The sequence below is a fragment of the Lepisosteus oculatus genome, chromosome 19 (assembly GCF_040954835.1).
Source record: "Lepisosteus oculatus isolate fLepOcu1 chromosome 19, fLepOcu1.hap2, whole genome shotgun sequence".
In the NCBI taxonomy this organism is placed as follows: domain Eukaryota; kingdom Metazoa; phylum Chordata; class Actinopteri; order Semionotiformes; family Lepisosteidae; genus Lepisosteus; species Lepisosteus oculatus.
In genome coordinates, this window is record NC_090714.1 from 13,065,341 (window position 1) to 13,086,276 (window position 20,936).

At 42.0% G+C, this 20,936-nt stretch overlaps 1 protein-coding gene across 2 annotated transcripts; it reads left to right on the top strand.

The window, feature by feature from the left end:
• Window positions 1–243: 243 nt before the first annotated feature.
• Window positions 244–9,821, top strand: LOC102694372 (tektin-3). Of its 2 annotated transcripts, none has more exons than XM_015360096.2 (7): window positions 244–907; window positions 1,279–1,386; window positions 2,082–2,152; window positions 2,512–2,655; window positions 5,660–5,882; window positions 7,871–8,025; window positions 9,535–9,821. In XM_015360096.2, exons 1-7 carry the CDS (start codon window positions 350–352, stop codon window positions 9,749–9,751), a joined length of 1,476 nt encoding a protein of 491 aa, XP_015215582.2. In that variant the 5' UTR covers window positions 244–349; the 3' UTR covers window positions 9,752–9,821. The 2 variants fall into 2 exon arrangements, with proteins under 2 accessions (XP_015215582.2, XP_006637346.3); XM_006637283.3 differs by having other exon boundaries at window positions 245–907; window positions 1,303–1,386.
• Window positions 9,822–20,936: the final 11,115 nt, after the last annotated feature.

Below are 20,936 nucleotides of genomic sequence, written 5' to 3' on the forward strand. Positions count from 1 at the left end.
TGGTAAACACTGCTTTTTAAAATAAAATACTGGTGATTTATAAACCAATTACAAAGTGCTGCGAGTAGAGGTTTAATACGTCAAAGCTAGATACACGTATAAGGTCAGGGAAATCAATCGTGAACCTGTGACTACTGCGGCGGCGCATCACAATGTTTCAGTCAACCCTGGACTGACTGACGTCGGCTGCCCTGTCACAGGCGACATTTGACATTACACAAACACCTTCACACATAAGGCACATTTGCTGTGAGCAGGCGAATCAGAAAAAGAATAAAAAATATATATATAAGGTCTCTGGCATAAAATCCCACCACTTTATCGCAGCTCGTTGCTGTGACAGTATTGCATGGATTTCTTTGGATCCACCCAGTCATGTGCATATTTTCGCCCGGCTCCACCGGTTGGCCGCGTTCTGCCCAATCTTAGCACCATGAAGGACAGCTACAAGTGCTTCGCCAGGCCTCAGCCGGTGTACCATCATTTGAATCTTGACTGGAAACCAAAAACACGTTATAAAATATCCTTTGGTGAGCAAAACGACGCTGATGGCCCCAGTGGAGATGACACGAAGATGCCCCCACTGGCACCGTCCAATGCAGCACCAACCACTCCCGAGGAATGGCGCCGAGCCAACACGGCCCATCTCAGGCAGTCAGAGGCCAGTCGTCGGCAGGCGGAGAAAATGAGAGCGGAGACCTCCAGGCTGATCCAGGTGCAGGACCAGCTCACCAGGAAAGCTCAGTCCGAAACCAGCAGACGGATCGGGGAGAGGATGACCGACATCGCTTTCTGGACCAACGAGCTTAGCTATGAGGTGGAGCAGCTGGTCAGAGACTCGGAGATGCTGAAGGGGGTTAAGACCCGGCTGGAAAAAGCCTTATCAGTGACTGAAGGGCCTAAGCAGGTACATTAATTACCCCCCCTTCGTGACAACATCACCAGCTCTGTCCCTGCACTTCCTACAATTTGCTCCGTAAAAAAACGATCTTGCTCCTAAAAGAGGTTTTAACTTTCTTATGCACGTATATCATATGAAAGAAATATAAAAATAGTTAAATAACTCGGGAGAAACAAGTATTCCTGCAGAATTAAAAAAGTCCAGTTTTACAATGTTTCGTATGTAACTCTGCTAGTTACATATTACTGTAAGTCGCTTCTACTAGTCTTTTTTTTTAAATAAAACCTACAGTATATTAACGCTTTATTCTTCGGAAGTGTTTAGGACTTCATTTTAATTTAACGACTCATCAGCAACAGCTTACGACTTTCTCCCAGCGCGATTTCCATTTTCCCCTCCAGATGGCTAAGGAGTGCTTGTACCACAGACAGAAGAAGCTAGGTAATGAGCTGATTACTGACACCGTGGAAAAAGAGCTAGTCCAGGTACGTACTTTGTAAAGCTGGTTTAATTGAGCAAGTTTACTTGTTTTTAGATGGTTGTTTACTTGGTCTGTGTGGATTCGAAAGTCATTAATTGAAACATCATTAAGCTGAAAGAAAATTCAGTCTTTTTGTGCATTACTCTACTTCTGGGCTTCTCAAATTATGTTTCCCATAAAGTTAATGAACTGAACTGGGTGGTTAAATGCCCACCTGAAAACTGCTGACAGATTCCAAAATTTGTAGAAACACAAACCTCAGTCATTCTGAAAAAAAAAATACATATTTTTTTTTATTATTCTGCTTACTGTGCAGGTGCTGCTGCTCATTAATCACACTAATGCCAGTTTCTACAAGAACAGCTAAGCTATATTAACTTGTTGAAAGATGCTAAGTTTAATTACTGTTTGTTTTTTTCTGGATAACAACTGTGCCAACAGAATGTCTGTCACATTTCGGAGAACACTTGGGTGGTTTCAATGGGCAGATATGCTGTACGGTAACATAAAACAGTGGTCAACATTTTTTCAAAAATCAAGACTGTATTACTGGCAACAGCCGAATTTGAACACAGAAAGTATTATTATGTATTCATCATTCGTTCCCATTAACCCAGTTAACCCATTATTTACTACAGGATTAGAAGAAGCAGTGCTTTAATACTTATTATGATTTTTTGCCTTTGCCTTTGCAAACAGGAGGTTTCAGTGATCGCATCCTGTCAGGAGCAGATACAGAGGCTCATCGACAAAACAATGAAGCAGCTGGAGTAAGTGATGAAGAGATCCTGAAGGCATTGCTACCAGTTCTGCTGCTAGGTTTAATTTCTCTGATATACATTAGAGGATTTCTCCCTGCTCTTGTGCCAAATAAAGAGTGATCTTTGATTTTGTTCTGCTGACTTGCCTTGCATGGAGATTGGCTTGTTGTGCCTTAAACCCTGAAGAAAGCAGCTGTTTTCCCCCTCTACTTTCATGAACAAGTGACAGCACCTGAAATCTTGGCAACACACTGTATATCTACCAGAAACTAATGCTCATCTTCGCCTCTGGGGAGCCTGTGACCGCCAATGTTGTTTGTGATTTTTTTTAGGCTTCCTCACGCGTTTGCATTTGTGTTTGTGCTTAGGACCAACAGGAAAGTGCAGCACGTGATGGAGAAGGACATCGATGATAAACACGCAGCCTATCGTATTGAGGACAGATGCCACAAACTCATGGACTTCACAAGCGGGATAGCTTTCTTCGTGGATGTGGACAGAATGGATGTCAGGTTAGTGTCTCTTAGCTGGTCCAAATCAAGGATAACTCACCTTCTGCAAGGCTAAATGCTCCACTGTTGTGATCTCCCAGGAATACCACTGAACCCAAGGTGTAGATAGGAGAAGGCGAACTTATCTTTCAACAGTGTTGTCTCTGGTAAACACAAGAAATATTTTTTTTTGTTTGTTTTTCAAGTAAAACCAACAAATATTGTATCTTTTTATGTTAATGCAAAATGTTTCTCAGACAGTTTTATGGGGAAAGGGGGCTTGTTAGACTATATATAAGAGGTATATTATGTCTTGAGAGTTCTTAGATATACTGTATATACCTCAACACACAATTTTACCACTTGGCTAAGGATGTCGTGTTGCTGTATTTAGAGGAAAATGTGTGGGAGTAGAAGTGTCCAGTAGAGGGAGCTGTTGCTATATTCTCGCAAGCAAGCACCAATAGGCGGCGAATGATACAGACTCGTCTCTCTCCCGGAGCTTATTTTAAATACGAATTTTAAGAGGGAAAACAAAAAACATTGAACACGATTTTCTGTAGTATATATTGCGAGCCGTGTTCATTTCAAGAGCTGCCTAAAAGGAATAGAACTGCACGAAAATGTATGTAAAATCGGTTTATTGGCGTTTATTAATCCATAGATTTACAAAAAAAAACAGCTATTTCTTCTCCATGAAGGATGTTATCATCCCAACATCCTGGATTCCTGTTAAAAGAGTGGAAGCAGCCAATTGAATCCCCTTCACAGTGTGTTGAAATAATATCACACCCTTTCCCCTGATGTCCGAAACTGGATTACACTCTGTGCTCTATCATTTGCGCTGCTTTTACTCGATTGGAGCCAAGGCTCTTCGTGATGGATAGTAGATCAGCAGGGAAACTGCAGTGTGCAGCATTTTGTGCAGGGGGCTAGAACTGGCCGTTCCCACGCTGTGATAGCTAGGTCTGTTGCAATCTCTCAAGATTTCCAGTGTAGAAGAAAGCAGTTTTTAAACTGCTTTCGTAATCGGACGGGTGAATGACAAGATTGTCTCCAAGCTCCTGAAATCAGTGCCGGGCTCTGTTCGATCAGCGTCTTGCTAGCTCTGCGCACGGTCTTACTGAGAGGGAAGAGCATTGTACCTGAGAAAGAGGATGAAACTCGAGAGAGGTGGACTGCACCTCTCTCCTGGAGGCAGCCTACCAGCAGACATGGAGGCCCAGTCCCAGATGATTCATTGTGACCAGAGTGTTTATTTCCAGCTGTAAAAAAAAAACCCAACAAAAAACATTGCATGGATGTTTTACAGTCAAACTGTCAGAGAGTGGGCTTGATAGTATGATACAGAAGGAGTGGAGTGCTTTTGGATTTGGTATACCTTTGCGTATCAAATAAATACGGGGAAAAAAAGGCTACCCTTGTGACTTTTTTCAGCTTCAAGACTTTTCTTTTTTCAACCTCTTGTTCACAGTGCCTGACCCTCCCCGTTCATTTTGGCCATCGTCCGAAAGGTTCCACTCTAAAACTGCTTTTTGAAAGCTATTTTTAGGAGCCTCTCCAGTGCAGGCCACTGGCATGATTCTTAACGCTAAGCGCTGCCACTGTGGAGTGTGTGTGTGTGTGTTTCTCTGTGGCGGAGTGGCCAGATTCAGCCCTTTCACACGCAGTGAAACAAAGCAACTGTGTTGTGTCAGTTCCAGTCGGGAAGCAATTCTCTGAGCTGCTGGATCCTGGCCAGCTGTCCTCTAGGACCTCAGTCCTGGAGGATTATTTCGAATGTACCGCGATTCAGTCGTTCATCTTAAAGATAGAAAAGCAGGTGAAACAGACAGCTCCTCCCAGAGAAGATCTCTGGAACCTCGTGTAGCCAGGGGCAATGTTTTAGGCCAATGGTGGGCTATTGCCAGCGAGTCTAACACACCAGACAGGTCCCCCCCCCCAATCACTGTTTGCAGCTCCGACCACTGCTGTGTCTAAAAATCCAGAGGGAAGAAAAGGAGAGAGAGAGCCTGTGTGAGGCTGTTTGAGCAGTCTTGTGTTTGCACGTCCTCTCAGACTTGGCAGGTGAATGTGACACCTGTATTTATCTGGCAAGCCTGTTTGTGACCCCTGAGGGAAACACATGCTTGCCGATGACACACCTCTACCTTCTCACAAGTGAATCCCTTTACTTGGTAGGTTTCCAGGCTCGTACCATAAAGTATGTGGATTGTGGTTATGAAGCTGGGCAAAATAAAGCAGGCACTGTGAAACAAAAAGCTTGGTATATAGTTAATCGTTTTCTAAACACCAGAGAGAGAGTACACTGGCTTTTCTACGTCATCTTCCAAAACCTACAAGCCGTGCTATGGCAGAACTCAGTTTTGCAAGAGCTTCTTAGATCTTTAGAATTTGTAACGACCTGTTTCTATTTATGTTTTGTGTTGGGATGGTTACACAAAAGGCCAGCAGGGTACTGGGATATTTCGAACAAAAGATCGGAGTTAAAGTCAGGAGAGGTAATAATACATTTAATTGTGGCCGCAACATCACACACAGTAAAAGAAAAAGCTACTCAAGGAAGAGCTTAAATAAGAGTAGTGTAATTCCTAATTGTAAAGCATCTTAAATAAAAAAAGTGATCCCTTGTAGTCTTAAAACAAGACGACTAAGGCGATTACATTCCAAAAATTTAAATCCTGAAAGTTATCCGAAAGAATTACTGCCACACTCAACAGTGAAACAGGGATGCAGGCTCACAAGGGGGAGAAGTACATCTAGAACTGAAAATGGATAGACATCTTTACACAAACACTTGTGGTCGTCTGGTCTGGAACTGACTGCTCAGCCACTCCATTGAAACCAGCTCCGCAGGACCCTCCAAAAAACAGCTGGAGGAGATGCTGGGATTCATTATGTTACTGAGAAACCAACTGAGCTCAATGGGACAAATCCCCTCTTTTCTTAGTAAAGCCTCTTGTGGTCTTGTGTCCTAATCCAGTGATGGCTAAATCGAATTGTGTTTTTCTTTCTGCTTCTGTAGTGCTTCCGTCCCAGAGTCGTGGGCAAAGTTTTCAGAAAACAGCATCCTTTTGTCTCAGAGTGAAAGGGCTGCGACAGCCAAGGTGCGAGATGAGGTGGAGAGGGTGGTTGAGGTAACTTCCAGGGAAATGTGGAGCCAGTACCACCGAGTGAACATCGCCTTCGCCAGCTGCATCTCTGAGACAGCTGAGGCCAAGGACAAACTTCAGGCACACCTAGCAAAGGTGAGAGAGTCAGGTCTTACAAGGAGCAACAGGCCCATGTGTCATATTACGACATCAGAGGCCAACGGCATTCGTGCAATACAAACAACTAATTTACATCTTCAGTCTGACACTGCCCTGGGTGCACTTCTGTTGTTCATGAGTGTCTGATTTCATTTGCCCAAACACACCCTGCAGAAACAAAGTTTTCTGGAATATGATCTATAACTGATACAGCGTAGGGAAAGGTACTGTAAGTGCATCGTGCTCTGTGCTCTCTGACACTTTCCAAGAGTGACTGATGGCGGGTTTATCCTCTAAAGAATAAAATTCACTGCCATCTCTTCAGGTAAATCAACACATCTGACAGTTGTGCAAAATTATATGTAAGAGGAAAAATATCCCATAGTATATTTTTACTAGTTTTGCCCAGATGAAATATGTTTTGTGGCACCCCAAGCCTGTACGTATTTTCTACATGATCATTTCTACTACCGTATGTGCAGTGGTTTGCGAATTATATAAGTAATGTGCATGAAGTATGTTTAAAGTCATCCCATGTTATTCTATGGTGAACAATATGATTTTTGTCCTATGAAATGTATGCTTATTGCATTAACCGCTGTCACAAGAGCCATGAACAGTGGATGTCTTTTAGGAGAAAGCAGCTTTTGGATCTGGCAGAGAGGTCTTGTGCTCTCTCAAGTCAAACATATGACCTTTTTAGAAAGTTTTCCAATGTGCAATTGTCACATTCCTGGGAAAACACATGGGTTGCACAGGATCGAGTTTCACAGTGTTTATATTCTGTTTGTCTTAATCTAGAGTTGAGAGAATTCATAGTGACACATGAAAGCATGAGAGATGGTTGATGAAGGCTGAGTATTGAATTAAAATGTCATTTTTGGATGCTTTAGCATTCACTTTAAGTCAATTACAGTAATGATCGTAATAGGAAATACTGACCTTCTTTGAATTATAAATGACCTAAGAAGGCTTCCCGTGGAGCTGTCATGAGTTCTTCCAGTAACTTCAAAATTGCATTTACTATGGAAATTATATTTTGACAAAACTCCTTCCAATATGTTAGGTGGTTAGATTTACAGATTTAAAGTGAGAAATAAGTATTTTCCATGGTATCCAGATGTACAGTACCACCTGGAACAATTGAAATTAAAGCATAGAAAGATTGTTTGGCACAGCTGGTGACCTGCAAAGTATTTTACTCTCTTCATTGTACTGAATGGGGTAAAAGCCTGGTTCCTTTTAAATGCTTCAGCACACATTTACTGTCAAAAGCTTACTGGTCCCTCATTGTTTCATCCTCTCCTGACACAGTTTTGAGGATTACATTTATGTTATCCTTCCACCATTTCTTAGTCCTTATCTGTCAGGTCTTTCCTGATAGTTTGATGCACCTTATCTATAAGTGACACAGCCCCCATTGAGAGATCCACTGAGAGGGGATTGAAGTATGATTTGTCAAAGTGACACTTTGACAATTCCAGTTGTCAATGAGAATGAGCCACAGGCTCCTAACCTCCTAGGCTGCTTCCTAAGAAGTGAATCAAAGGGAATCATGTGGCACACCAGTGGGTTCTGTATTTCTGCATATGTTGCCTGCAGATTCTAGTCCCATTGCATGCTTGGCATAATTCATGACAACAGTGACAGAACACAGTGATTTCTGCTTCATGTACATTTGCTGTGACTTATTATTCTTATTATTGCACTAGTGGATTGACTGGATTGTCTAGCCCTAAAGCATTTCAATAGAAAGCATTGTTTCAGTCAAACTCCATGAAGATATTTCTTGTTCATTGTTGTTCTGGTTCCACTATGCTGCGCCCAGTCCAAATGGATCCTGGTTTGCCAATTTGCAGCCCATCCAAGTACATGGCACACTAAGACCCCACCCAAAAAAAACCCAACAACACAGGTTTAGTCTTCCATTGCATCACAGGGATTTGTTGATCCATCAGAATGTTTTTCTTGGCCGTGTCATACAGACCCTCCAGGAGGTCTTTCAGACGGAAAGGACAATAAGTGCACTGGAGGAAGCTATCCGAAACAAAGAGGCCCCTCTGAAGGTGGCTCAGAGCAGGCTGAAGGAGAGGAGTAAAAGGCCTAATATTGAGCTCTGCAAGGATCCTCCACACAGCAAGTAAGTCAGATGATACAACATCTGTGGCCCTCTCAGGTGAAGAAATCAGTTGACTTTTGTTTTCCCCCTTGGCTGAGGGCCGATTGTTTTGCTCCATGTACTACAGCATAAAATACTATAATGAGGACTGAAATTCTCAATGCTGACACCAGACAACCAGGAGATCTTTGTGAGTCAGAAGAAGCACACAATATATGACCAGGAAAAAAAAAACAAGTGGAATTTCCTATGGTTTGGTGTGGCTGCACAAAATGTGATTAAAAAAAAATACCCAAGCAGGCCCAAATCCCTTCGGGTATTTGTATTTGTCATTTGCCGGTTTTGTTGGGTATCCCCTTCCCCTTCCTTGTGAGCAGGGTCAGAGTGAGGAGAACGTAAAACCGTAATCATTAAAGGTACAATTCAGATTTTGTAAATATTTCCATTCATATTTGCCTTCCTGCGGCACAGATTTTCCAAAAGAAGGTCTTTTTAATCGCAGGAATTCTTTTCCTCTTCTAAGAATGTTGGTACCACTCGGGTGGCCTCTGACGTCCTGTAAGTGACATTGTTCTTCTTGCCCCTGCATGCAGTGCCAGGGTCTGTGCTGGTGTGGGCGGGGCTTTGCCAGAAGCCCTTTCTGTCAATGTGCTGTTTTGACACGGTTCCCATGCTAAACACTCTAATCAGAATTCCTCGAATTCTGAACATTCAGAATCAGACCTTGGGAAAGAATTCCTTCTTTAGAGGAATGTGGTATCACGTTCACAGATAGCAGCATTGAGTTGCGATTTACGAAAGGCCTACTTCATGGGATTGTTCGTGCTTAAACAGAATCGTTTTAAACAATAATCTTGATAGGTGCAAACTCGCCTATACCGGGTGGAAGAGGTACTTTTCAACTCAAAGCTATTGTATTGACTCAAAGCTATTGTAAAACATGAGAAAATAATAAGCAGGTCTAACGCTAAACCCAAAACCATGACAAACACCCTTATTTTTCTTTAATGTTTCATCCCACAGACAAAATAGATTGTTAGTTGACCAGTATTTTGTGTGAACGATGTCAACATGGAATTTGAACTGAGGCTCTGGTACAGCCACCCACTGTATGTTTGTTAGAGAGATGAATGATCACAATTAACATGGTGCCTCCAGATTTTAAAGACCATAATTCAGTCACTTAAACCTGGGCAGTTGCTGTTGATGTTTATCAGAGCAAACACAGATGCAATACATTAGAACGTCAATTGGGGACCTATTGTACATGGCGTCCATTTGACCTCTGACCTTGCCCAGGGAGGTAAGCCAACGCGGCCCAGCACAGGCAGGGCCACTCTGTAGCAGGCAAACCAGAAAAGCAGGTGGAAGCTAATTCAGATGCAAAGCGAGACAAGAATGTGGTCTGAATCTACTCGAAACATCTTGCCATTCCTTATAGGTTGAAGCTGGTGATGTGTGAGGGACGTGTGTAGACAAACTCCGCTCAAGGGGGCTGACAGTTGTGAAAGGGGCCGTTTTGTGTTTCAGGCTGCTGACCGAGATTCACAGTATAAACGGGACAGTGGCCAGCCTGAAGCTGCACCTCGCTGAGGCCCAGGACTCCTTGCAGCAGCTGGTCAACAGCAAAGCTACCCTGGAGCAGGAGCTCTTTGCCAAAGCCCACTCCCTCTTCATCGACAGGGAGAAGTGCATGGGGATCCGAAAGATCTTCCCGAGCTCTCCCCGGCTGGCTGGCTACACATGAGCCTGTCTTCTGCTTTCTCCAATAAATGCACCAGCTCTGACACATTCCAAGGCTGTCTGCTTACCTGCCAGATATGTCTGGGGTCACTTTGTTACACCAGACTCTGTGGAGCACCTAAATGTTATCTGATCACCTGAGATAAGGCAGTAGTGGTGTGTTCTAGGCTTGGTTTCAAAAACAATTCACCTACAGTACACAGGCTCATTTTTGGCATGATAGCTGGTATGTACAGTAGGTGACTAATAAGTGCTGGGAAGGGTTCCACCCTCATTCAAGGCTTTCGTGTCATGTACCTTGCCTGCTCACCAAGAAAGAGACAAGTTGAGGGCATTTTAGGCCTGCTTTATACATACTGCACGTTCCTTTGTTTAATCACACATGCAAATTTACTTCCCTGAGACCGATACACAGGTAAGTTATAATTCCTGTAATTACCCAAAGTTAAATATTGTGTATAATGGTTCGGAAGATGCCACCTGAACTTAATACTTGCTTGGTAAAAGGTTAACTATGATACTGAATGTCCTGGAAGTTATTATCAAGTTGTGTCACGTTAACCTACAGATATACTGTATGCAGTGTCATTTAAACAAGTGTTTGGGGATTTCACTTCTAAAAAAAGGCATGTGTAAAATGTTAATTATATATATTTTTATATTGGGATTAAATCATGTATGCACTCGAAATTGCCAACAGTACTTCAAAATTCAGTTTTCATTTTGGGCTGCTAATATTTTCAGACAACTACTGTTTAATGTTTTTTTGCAACAATAAGGAAAGAGATTTCATTTACATCTAGGAAAAAATGACCAAATCTTCAACGTGAAATAATATCAAATCACGCCCTCTGTACAAGAGATGCCATCAGCTCATCTGAATGCAGTGCTGTAAGTTTGGGAGCTTTTAACTTGAGGTCCTGTAGTATTCATTTAGAGTAATAAATGAATAATTCAAACGATGAGTATGTTCTGTTGATGCAGTGTGATCGAGGTTGCATTGTTCATGCAAAACAAGTTGCTGATAAAAAATGATAGAAAGGAGTGTAAATACATTTTTACAGAGTTAATAAGAAAAATTGATCCAATGTCCCTGTTTTCATTAGGCCGTCTAATGCATTGCATGAAATTCATACTAATAGTAAATCCATCTGGAGCAAAGGTTGAGTCAGTGTTGAGGAAGAGACATGTACTCAGAAGCAAACATGGTGTTTACTGTCTCTGTGCTCCTGTTATATACAGACCTCTTCCTGCTGCACCGGGAGACTGGCAGTAGACAGGACACAGAGCAAACAGCTGAAGCAGAAAAGGTTAATCTGCTTTCAAATGGATAGTTAACAAGGCCAAGCCGATTTAACAAGACTACTAACGACTGCAGCCGCTCCTGCAGAATCCTGTGTGTACAAGTTATTTTCTAAGGATGCTTACCACTACACATTAGTCATTATCAAGGGTGAACAGAAATAATCAAAAATCATTTACAATTTATAATTAGCATTACTACATGCTTATATTTGTGCTGTCCTGCACAGCATAAGGACAATTTGTGAGCAGGCCATAAGCAAAATGTGCGCAGGTCATGTGGTCTAAATCACCTAAATACCCACTTTATTCCAAATCCATGTCACCTTTGAGCTACCTTTCTCAGATAATTTCTATTCAAGTTTCTGACAAAATCTGAAAAAAGGCTGTTTACAGCGATATAACAATTCTCCTGCCAAGATTAAACATTGATGTCTCTCTCCCTGTTTTTATACCATTTCCAATTTGTGTTTTATTCACTGACAGTAAGGTTAGTCTGTGATAGGAGACAGCACCCACATTGAAGCAAACATTCTCTACAAATAAAGGTCTCTTCCCTTCCTTTGTTCTTTTATTTGAACTTCCTTTTCCCTGCCATCAGGTTACCATATAGCCACTGTCCTCTGGTCTGTTTTTTTAATGCATGTAGTACACATGTATATATGCAATATCTTGTCATTTCACAAAACAGCACAATGTAGCTCAATGGCTGATAACAGAGGAGTTCCAGCTGACTCATCGAAACAGAAATCTATTTTTTCTATTGACGGATGACCTTTTCTGTGTGAAGGTAACATTTAATGGAAGGGGGTGAAACATAAAATATGGAAACAAATAGAAAAACACTACAATTTCTATTGTACAAGTGAATTGGTGGTCTTACATGATGGAGTTGAGTGAACTTGCCTAAATGACTCACCCCCCAAACCACCCCGATTTCTTTCAGTCTGGCTTGGATTAACTACAAACTACCATACAGGCAAGATGGGCCAAAAAGTCTCCCGTCATTTCTAGTATTTCTGGTGATCTAAGCCAACTTAGCCAACAGTCTGTTAGGTTGTGCAGGCCAAGATGAGAAGTATTGTAGGACCCTATACAGTAGCCGTCCGTCGAGAACTAGCAAACGTACCCGTTAACCGTGATCCGAGAGTCGTCATCAGGCCAAGATCCGAGTCCAGGAACGTAGGTACACAAAGTTATGCGTCCAGTAACTGCAGGAACTATAGCTCTTCTTGGAAGACCCAATACTGAGCAGATCTACTGAGCAGCCCTTAAGTACTCTGGTTCAGGGAGGTGTGGTGGAAAGTGGAACTATTGTTTGGTTAATTAGTTGGGAGGTTTGTGTCTTCTCAAATTAACCTGAGTGGATGAACGTTTCTGGTTGAGGGACCCTAACACAGTCACTCAGAATATGAGAATCCTGCTCTGTGTCTGCACACTACTTACAAGAGAAATCCAAACTGAAGAGCACAGGGAAACCTCTGGAGCTTTTTCTTTCTTCATGTTTATATTTTTGCATCATATGTGGCGCACGTTATCTACACTGACATCTGTGCGAAAAGGATAATTTTCGAAGCAGAAATGTTAAAATCCTGTAGCCTGAATCCATGCAGAATCACTTCTTTTCTTCATTTCTTCTGTTTCTTTTGTAGAAGTTGCAGGGAGCTGCACAATAATACTGACTGTGTCACAAAAGTGCCAAAAGGTGATTTAATCTTATTTCCTTAGCCTTTCATTACAGAAGTGCTTTGCGCCCTCAACACACAATCTGCCCCATGCACACTTCTAACTGCAGAGATAAACAGCAGAGCTTTCTGGCTCCACTCCAGGGTGACCAGCAGGGAAACACCCTCCTGGGAGGTACAGCACTATGTAAGTGTAACAGCTTTCAGAACGAAGGAGGGAAACTGAGGACAGGCAGCTGTCCTCACTCATTTTCCAGGCTCTCCACAGCATCTCACTTCGAAGTTATGTCTGGTCTAGTTCACAGGAAGTCAAGTAATCTGGGTTGCACCCATTTCTGCCACAATGCTTACATTTTAGATTTTACCATGTAATACATGCATACTTATAGGTTCAGGTCTTTGTGCTTTCAAAAATATATATTTTTTCATTCACCTTAAGGAATTTTTGTGATAAATGCATTAGGAATCCACATTGGAATGAATAGTATCTTGTTATTGATGAATAACACCATCTCGTTCTTTTGGAAAGCAAACCAACATCCGTACTAACTGTCTTTGCATCGCGTTCACCAATTTTTTGGAAGCTGCAAAGTAATTGAGCTTATTTATTCATTTTAAGTAGGCGAGCAGGGCAATTATGTTTGCTGAACGTTCAGTGATGCCTTTTCTGGGGTCATTGTTTTTGCTTCAGCCCTTCAGTGACCATTCAGTGACTCTTGGTGCAGTACATGACTGAATTCATTTAGACCTAAAATGCAGAAAACATCAATGTGAAATAAGAGCAAAGCTGTACACAGAAATGGCAGCGCTGAGGGAGATCACTGAATGGTTCCATAAGTTCTCAGAAGGCTCTTTGACAGTCGTACTGACAGTAATCAAGGGGCAAAGTGTAATTAAAGTACAAAATGAGCTCATCAGAAACAATACAAAAATTACGTATATCAGAAAATAGTCAATATTTGACAATCGTTAAAAATCTCGAGCATGAGAATTTCTGAATTGGTTTAGTCATAGGGAAGAGTCATTTCAAAGGGATTGTACTGAAGAGTCTTAAACATGATGGAAAAGTGCCTTCTGAAATCACAACACATTTCCTCCTTTGCAAATGTGAACTTCCCAATAGAGAGCAGTCATGGCCGAACTGGAATTATGGTAAAGCATTAGATAGACCATGTGAAACCAGTGCACAGTAATTGAGACCTGAGGCACTAGCATGATCAGCCGTGGAAAATGAATTTTAAAATGTGCAGGCCTGCTGCGTTGGATGTTCCAGCGGGATGGTTTAATACTGGGTCTGTTCTGATTACAGAGAGCCGGCCTTCTGCGAGCCCTTTTCCTGTGGAAATGTTCAAAGAACAATGCCTTCATACAAAGACAGGTTGGAGTTATTACATCCTCAGAAGACTGCTGCAAGGGCTGGAGAAACCTGTTGGACCATTTACGGTAAAATAAGAACTGATACCTGAACCTGTTTCCATATAACTGAATTGCTTTTTTGTTTCTTAACAATAACAGAATGCAGAACTGAGCAACGAGCTATAAGAGAGACGTTAAGTGTGACATAAAGTAACATAAACCATCAATATTCATAGAAATACAAATATGTTAAGATGTCATACACAAGCTTACGTGTAAAATTAACACAGGAGTCCCACAGACCTCTGTGTAAAGTATTGTTTTTCTTATGACCAAGTCAGATGAAGAAGGGACAGAATGCAAGTACCTGTAAATAATTATAATGGACAGCTGCATGCATTTATATAGCTCTTTCCGCACCAAAGGATCTCAGAGCATTTCTTGCATAGGAAGGAGCCCAATTCACTGTCACTGAAGACACATGGGTTAATAGGGCGGAGCGGTGGCACGCTGGCTAAGGATCTGCGATTGTGGCTGGAAGGTTGCTGGTTCAAATCCCGCAGCCGGCAGAGGAATCCTACTCCGCTGGGCCCCTGAGCAAGGCCCTTAACCCCAGCTGCTCCAGGGGTGCCATATAAATGTCTGACCCTGCGCTCTGACCCCAGGCTTCTCTCCCTGTGTGTGTGTCTCATGGAGAGCAAGTTGGGGTATGTGAAAAGACAAATTCTTAACACAAGAAATTGCATATGGCGAATAAAGTGATCTTATACTTATAGTGTTTTGGATTATTTGATGACCAAATAGTCCAAAATTAGGTATGATTTTTAGCACACTGTCCCTGTTCACAGTGCCCTAGGGAGGCACTGGCTTAGAAATTCTGCACCAGAGGGAATATTGCCCTTCTACTCGTCCACCAGCACCTTGTACAGCAGTAACCACGTTTTCCTTAGAGATCTCCCATCACAGCCCTGCCTTGCTAAGCTCGTTAAAGTCAGTGGCTAATTTAATTACCGCACTTAACCACCATCTTGCAACTAACTGCACGTTGAAATGAAAACCAGGGCTCTTTTCTAATAAATTGCAAATGTGAGGTCTTTGAGAATGACAGCTGGGCCCTGGAGTGAATATTAAAACAGACAAGAGGCAGTGAGAACAGCGTTACACTAGGTGTGTTAAGAATGAGGACTGGAAATATTGTTGGGTTTTTTTTTTTACAGGAATTCACCATTTATATACTGCGTGAAACGTAAAAAAACAAAGAAACGTCTTTCACAACCGAAAAGAGGCAGAAATCCAATTGGATATCGTCACAAAATTCTAAAACCTTTTGCAAAACTTCCCTTCTTGGTTTGCCGTTTGTCACTTCTGAAGTTTTAACATCTGTAGCTACTAAATCAGGTTCTGTAACTGATTACATGTGTGCTGTCTCTCTCACAATGTTCATGCTTTTTTTAAACTAAAAATCACTACACCTGAGGCTTGGGAGGATCTCTTCATATCAATGGCTCTCATTTCTTCCTGCAGGAGCAGTCAATCAGTGATCACGGTACGGAAAGAATGATTAATTGTCCTCGGTCAATAAATATTTCCTAAATTTGTTTTAATCAGATTTACTGGTGGAGTACTTTGGAAACACACAAACACAAAGGCAGGCTCTCTGATGTCAACTCTCAGACACTACATTTTGGATTTTGACGAATGTGTTGTTGCCAATTTCCTTATTTCACAAGGCTGCGTCTGGAAAAGCAATACAGAGAAGAATGTTGGCCAGGCTTCCATTAAAACTCACACACAGAGGCTGTCAATACGACTAACCTCATTACAGGGGAACAGGGTCTATTTTTCAACATCTTTTGACTCTTTGGTCAAGTCATTGTCTTCTAAATCCTTTGAGGTAATTCTGTATTTTGCTCCACAGAACAATTTGCTGCCTTTACACCCAACTAATGAAAATCCCCAAAGAAGTCTCTTCTGGCTCTGTTTTATAAACTGTAGGTGTGTCTGCATGGTGTCAGCAGAAGAGAAAATATCTTAGTCCCCAGTGAAACAAAAACTGAACTCAGATTACCGCGAAAAGGGGAGGCTGTTGAAATTTACAGTCTCTGCAAAGTCCGAGAGAGTAAGTGGAACATGGGGTGATCTGACAAATGCAAATAAAAGTGACTAACTGTTGCATGTTGTGCAAACAGCCCAGAAACCAAAGCTGCACTTCCAGGTGGAGTACATTTACAACTAATTATAGATATAGTTCTGTGATTAGGATTAGATTGTGTCTTTTGGGTTAGGGTTGGAAAAACTTCAGTACTCAATAAATGAATTAATTGAATCATCAGAATGGAGACACTTTCTGTTAGATATGTGATGGAGGTGTCATGTCGCCTTTGACAGTTTTGATTATGTAAACCTCAGCAGCAGTAGCTTATACACTCCAGGTAGCAGTGAAGGGTGAAGCAGTTCTCACACCAGCAACCCCTCCTTTCCCTGAACAGCCACACCCCACACCGCACACCTGTTGTAGCTGAAGGGCAGAGCCTGTTCGCCTTCATGCCAGGCAGGTTCTCCCATAGAACCCACCCCTCCTGTGAAACTTGAGCCCCACCTTGTCAGGGCCCAGGAAGAACTGACTGCACAGTGCAGGACAGTGAGTGAGCATGAATGAAAGAATGAAAGGACAGGAGGCAGTGCAGGGGGTCAAAGTGAACTCAAAAGCATAAGAAGCTATGCTCTTAGTTGACTGTTAACATACAGTAACAGAAACACACAAAAAAAACCCCAAACTTTGAGAATGACGCAGAAGGCAGAGACAGGAAAGGACCGCTGTCTCAAAGACGAATGCAGATGGTGAAGAGGAGGGAGGGGACCTTTCTTTGTTGGAAGAAAGCACAGAAATTCAAAGCAAAGGCTGAATCAAAACTAGGAGGGAGGAAGCCGGTTTAGGTATGGTGGACAAGCCATTCAGCTGCTGGTAGCATCCAAGACGTGGAGGATAACCTCCTAAACAGAGGAGAATGTGGTTCTCCTGTGATAAATGTATTTGCTCCGTGTTAACAGACAACTCGATGAGGGAAGGCGTCAGACAGAACTCAATTATAAGTTCTCTCTCAAGAGCTGCTCGCCGGCGGGCGATGACCAGAAGAGAGCGAACTGGACAGCAGCACAGACGAAAGCCCCTCTAGCCCCGCAGTTTGGGGCGCTGGGCATGATTAACAGTTTCCTATGTGAGCAAACCTCCCGCAGCTCTCTTCCTGTTGTTGGCTGTTACCATACTGTACGTGAAACACAAACAGAAAAACTCGACGATTTCTATTTCAAAAAGAGCACAACTTTAGACACTACTACCTTTACAAAGGTTTTGCCTGTAAAGCAGTAGTGGAATTTGCATATTTAGCAACAAAAGCAATTGTAATTTCGACAACAAAAGTCGGGGTCTAGGAATCCACCCCCAAATGACTAGAAACCAAGGCCCAGGCACAAGGTCCTAATTAATACTCATAATACAGTAACGCAACATGACCATACAGAATGGAAAACATGCTTTTCTTCTGGACTGGTCAAGCCTTCAGGAGAAGAAAATTCAGTTTAAAAGACGGTTACCAAATATCTGGTGCCCAGCCAATGTGGCCGACTGGCAAAACAGTGTTGCTCATGGCTGACCGCCTCTATACACGCAGAGAATTCCCCACATTCCTCAGCCTCTCCATACAGCTGTGTCAGTGTCATAATCAGTGACAGTAACTGCAGGCAGAAGGCCTGAGATGAATGTCTCAGGCCAGCAGTACAATAATGAAAGAGTGACTTTGGGAACACTTTTTTTTTCTCAGGGCCAGTTAGTTTTTCTGATCCACCCCTCTATATCTTCATCAGATGAGCTTCTCGGAAAAGCAGGCGTGTAATCAGCCAAAACATCGGAAAAAACATCAAGGAAAAGACAACAATCTTCCTTCACTGTTTTTTCAGAGTAAAATAGGATCTTACAATTAATATAGATAACATAAGATAAGATAAGATCACTTTATTAGCCATTTACAATTTCTTACATTAGTAATTTGTCTTTTCGCATACCCCAGCTTGCTCTCCATGAGACACACATAAGGATTTCACTAAAAAAGTAGGTTTTAAGTTCTTTGCATCTCATCAAAAGACTCCATGCTGGTATACAAGTGTTTGATTTAGTTTGAATCCCTGATGCATTCACCAGATTTTTTCCTTCCAGTGTTTGTCCTGTTTCCAGTAAGTTGAGTTGTTAGAACTCAGACCTACCCTGTCCCCAATGCAGTAGTGTACAGTCAGGACCTGTCAAAATGGAAACAAATGCTCTCAATGTTCACATGAAATTTTTTTAGCGTGGTGAGGCAAGTATATATTCTACCTAATATGCTTCTGATTATAAGAGAATCACCACTTCGCTCACCTCTGAAACCTTAACCAACTGATTAAGATATTTCCTTTTCTATCTCTTCTCTGTTCCAGTAAATATAGAACAGATTTTTAACCCACACCCACTTACAAAAGCAAAGCTCTGCATTGTTTAAACAAATGTCATTCAATACAATAAACCACATTCAGAGGAGTTTGTGTTGTAGACAGGGCACAGTGCACGGTTTAAATCAAAACAGACAAGAATATTTGACAAAAAAAGACTAAGCCCTTATTTCCACCATAAAGTGAGACACATTTTGGTGAAAGCTTCACCATAAAACATAACATAAACAGATTTTTTAAATGAACCAAGCTGCGCTAGCTCCATAATGCCTTTGGACTTACAGTATTTGAAATGATCTTATAGTCTGAGAGGCCTCTTACGAACAGTTGTTAAAAAGAGGATACACAATATTGGGTGTCATTGCTTCTCATATACTGTATCTGTCAAGTCTTTAAATATAGCACCGGTTTACTGGAGAATGTGAAAAGAATACTTAAAGCTAAAAGTAAAGATGTAAAAACAGACCACAAAAATGACTGTTTTAATTTGTGAAGTTAGTTTCAGGAAATTATTACTATGTTGCTACTTTGTGCTCTGAGAGAAAATACACTCTGGAGGTGTATCTAAATATTTACCACAAATAATCATGCCACAGATCTAAACAAAAGGATCACAATGAAGCAGATAAGCACAGGACAAAACGTGTGATGGAACAGAAACCTTGTTACTTTCCCTGCATTAAAATGACAATAAATAAAAGCCCTGAATGTTTTCACAGACGTCTGCCAGCAGAGGAAAGCAATACACCCCCTTCATGACAGCACAATGCTTGAAAATGTCTCCAGGCTCACTTGATGCGAGTTTCAAGATGTCTATTTCATGACTTCCACCAAAAAAGAAAGCTTGGATAACCGTTTCCAGCGAATTTAAAACATTACGGTCTGTCTTGGTCGTAAAACACAGGAAACAAAGAGGGAAGAAAAAAGGCTGAAAAAAAAACTTTGAGAATGACGCTGAAGGCAGAGACAGGAAATGAACGCTGTCTCAAAGACGAATGCAGATGGTGAAGAGGAGGGAGGGGACCTTTCATTGTCTAAAGTAATCACAGAAATTCAAAGCAAAGGCTGAATCAAAACTAGGAGGGAGGAAGCCGGTTTAGGTATGGTGGACAAGCCATTCAGCTGCTGGTAGCATCCAAGACGTGGAGGATAACCTTCCTAAACCGAGGAGAAGGCGGTTCTCCTGTGATAAATGTATTTGCTCCGTATTAACTGACAACTCGAGGGGGGGAGGCGTCAGACAGAACTCAATTATAAGTTCTCTCTCAAGAGCTGCTCGCCGGCGGCGATGACCAGAAGAGAGCGAACTGGCCAGCAGCACAGACGAAAGCCCCTCTAGCCCCGCAGTTTGGGGCGCTGGGCATGATTAACAGTTTCCTATGTGAGCAAACCTCCCGCAGCTCTCTTCCTGTTGTTGGCCTCTGTCGGCGTGGCCTGGCGAGGATAACACCGCGTTTCCTCCCCTCAGTGCCCATGTTCACACTTCTAGGTATGTGGCACAGTTTTAAAAAAAAAAAGTCACCACTTAGTTAACCTCCCCTTCCACTGCTATCTTATGGGTTTTTTTTAAGCATGTAAGAACTGACCGTTACATGCTATTCTCTCTTATAAACTGGTATTTATAATTTATGCCTTGTATGGTCCTTTGAACATGAAATTCTAGTAAACATTAAAAAAAACTTTGGAATAGGTGTGCACTAATTATTTCACTAACGTTTTTCCACGAACACAGCGGTGGTCCCCATTTTACGTTTTTAGCAGAGGAACCCTTCTGTATTTACTGTATTTAGAAAAACAGGGCAGTAGAAAACACTTGATCGATCCAAATTTCAGCTGGTATACTGTTTGCTGAGGGGGCAGTTCTAAGAAATCAATTTTCTTTGCCTGATACATCACCATGGCTGCGTCGCCGTGGATCAATACTCCGTGCTACGAACCGATATGCCTGCTAATTCAGCAAGATGCACTGCATTCACAGACCCAGCGCGGCTATATACCGCGGTACTTATTTTCACCTTAATGAGTTTTCACTTTCTCAGACTGAAAACATCACACCCACCTTCTGCTCACGAATTAAACACAAAACGCGTGTTCTGTGCCTAGATGGTTTCTAAATGCTGATTATGCTTTTAGGACTTCACAAAAATAGCCAACAGCATCACTTCTATCAACGGTTACCTCGATACCTGCAGGTTTGTTTCTTCCACAAGAGACCGCGCATTTATTTGCGCTCAGGCAAGACTGTGCCACAGCAGGCTTCCTAGGGAGGCTGTCCATTAACCTTTTCCCCTTTTTCTTTCAGTTTTTTTTTCCCCTCAACCAAAACAACAATCTTAAATTCCAAACCACACCCGCTCCCCACTC

Excerpts from the sequence above, each read along its gene's own strand:
- LOC102694372 (XM_015360096.2), top strand. The coding sequence starts at position 350 with ATGGATTTCTTTGGATCCACCCAGTCATGTGCATATTTTCGCCCGGCT. Across the intron at positions 2,153-2,511 it reads AAAACAATGAAGCAGCTGGA|GACCAACAGGAAAGTGCAGC; the intron begins GTAAGTGATGAA and ends GTTTGTGCTTAG. Across the intron at positions 5,883-7,870 it reads TTCAGGCACACCTAGCAAAG|ACCCTCCAGGAGGTCTTTCA; the intron begins GTGAGAGAGTCA and ends CGTGTCATACAG.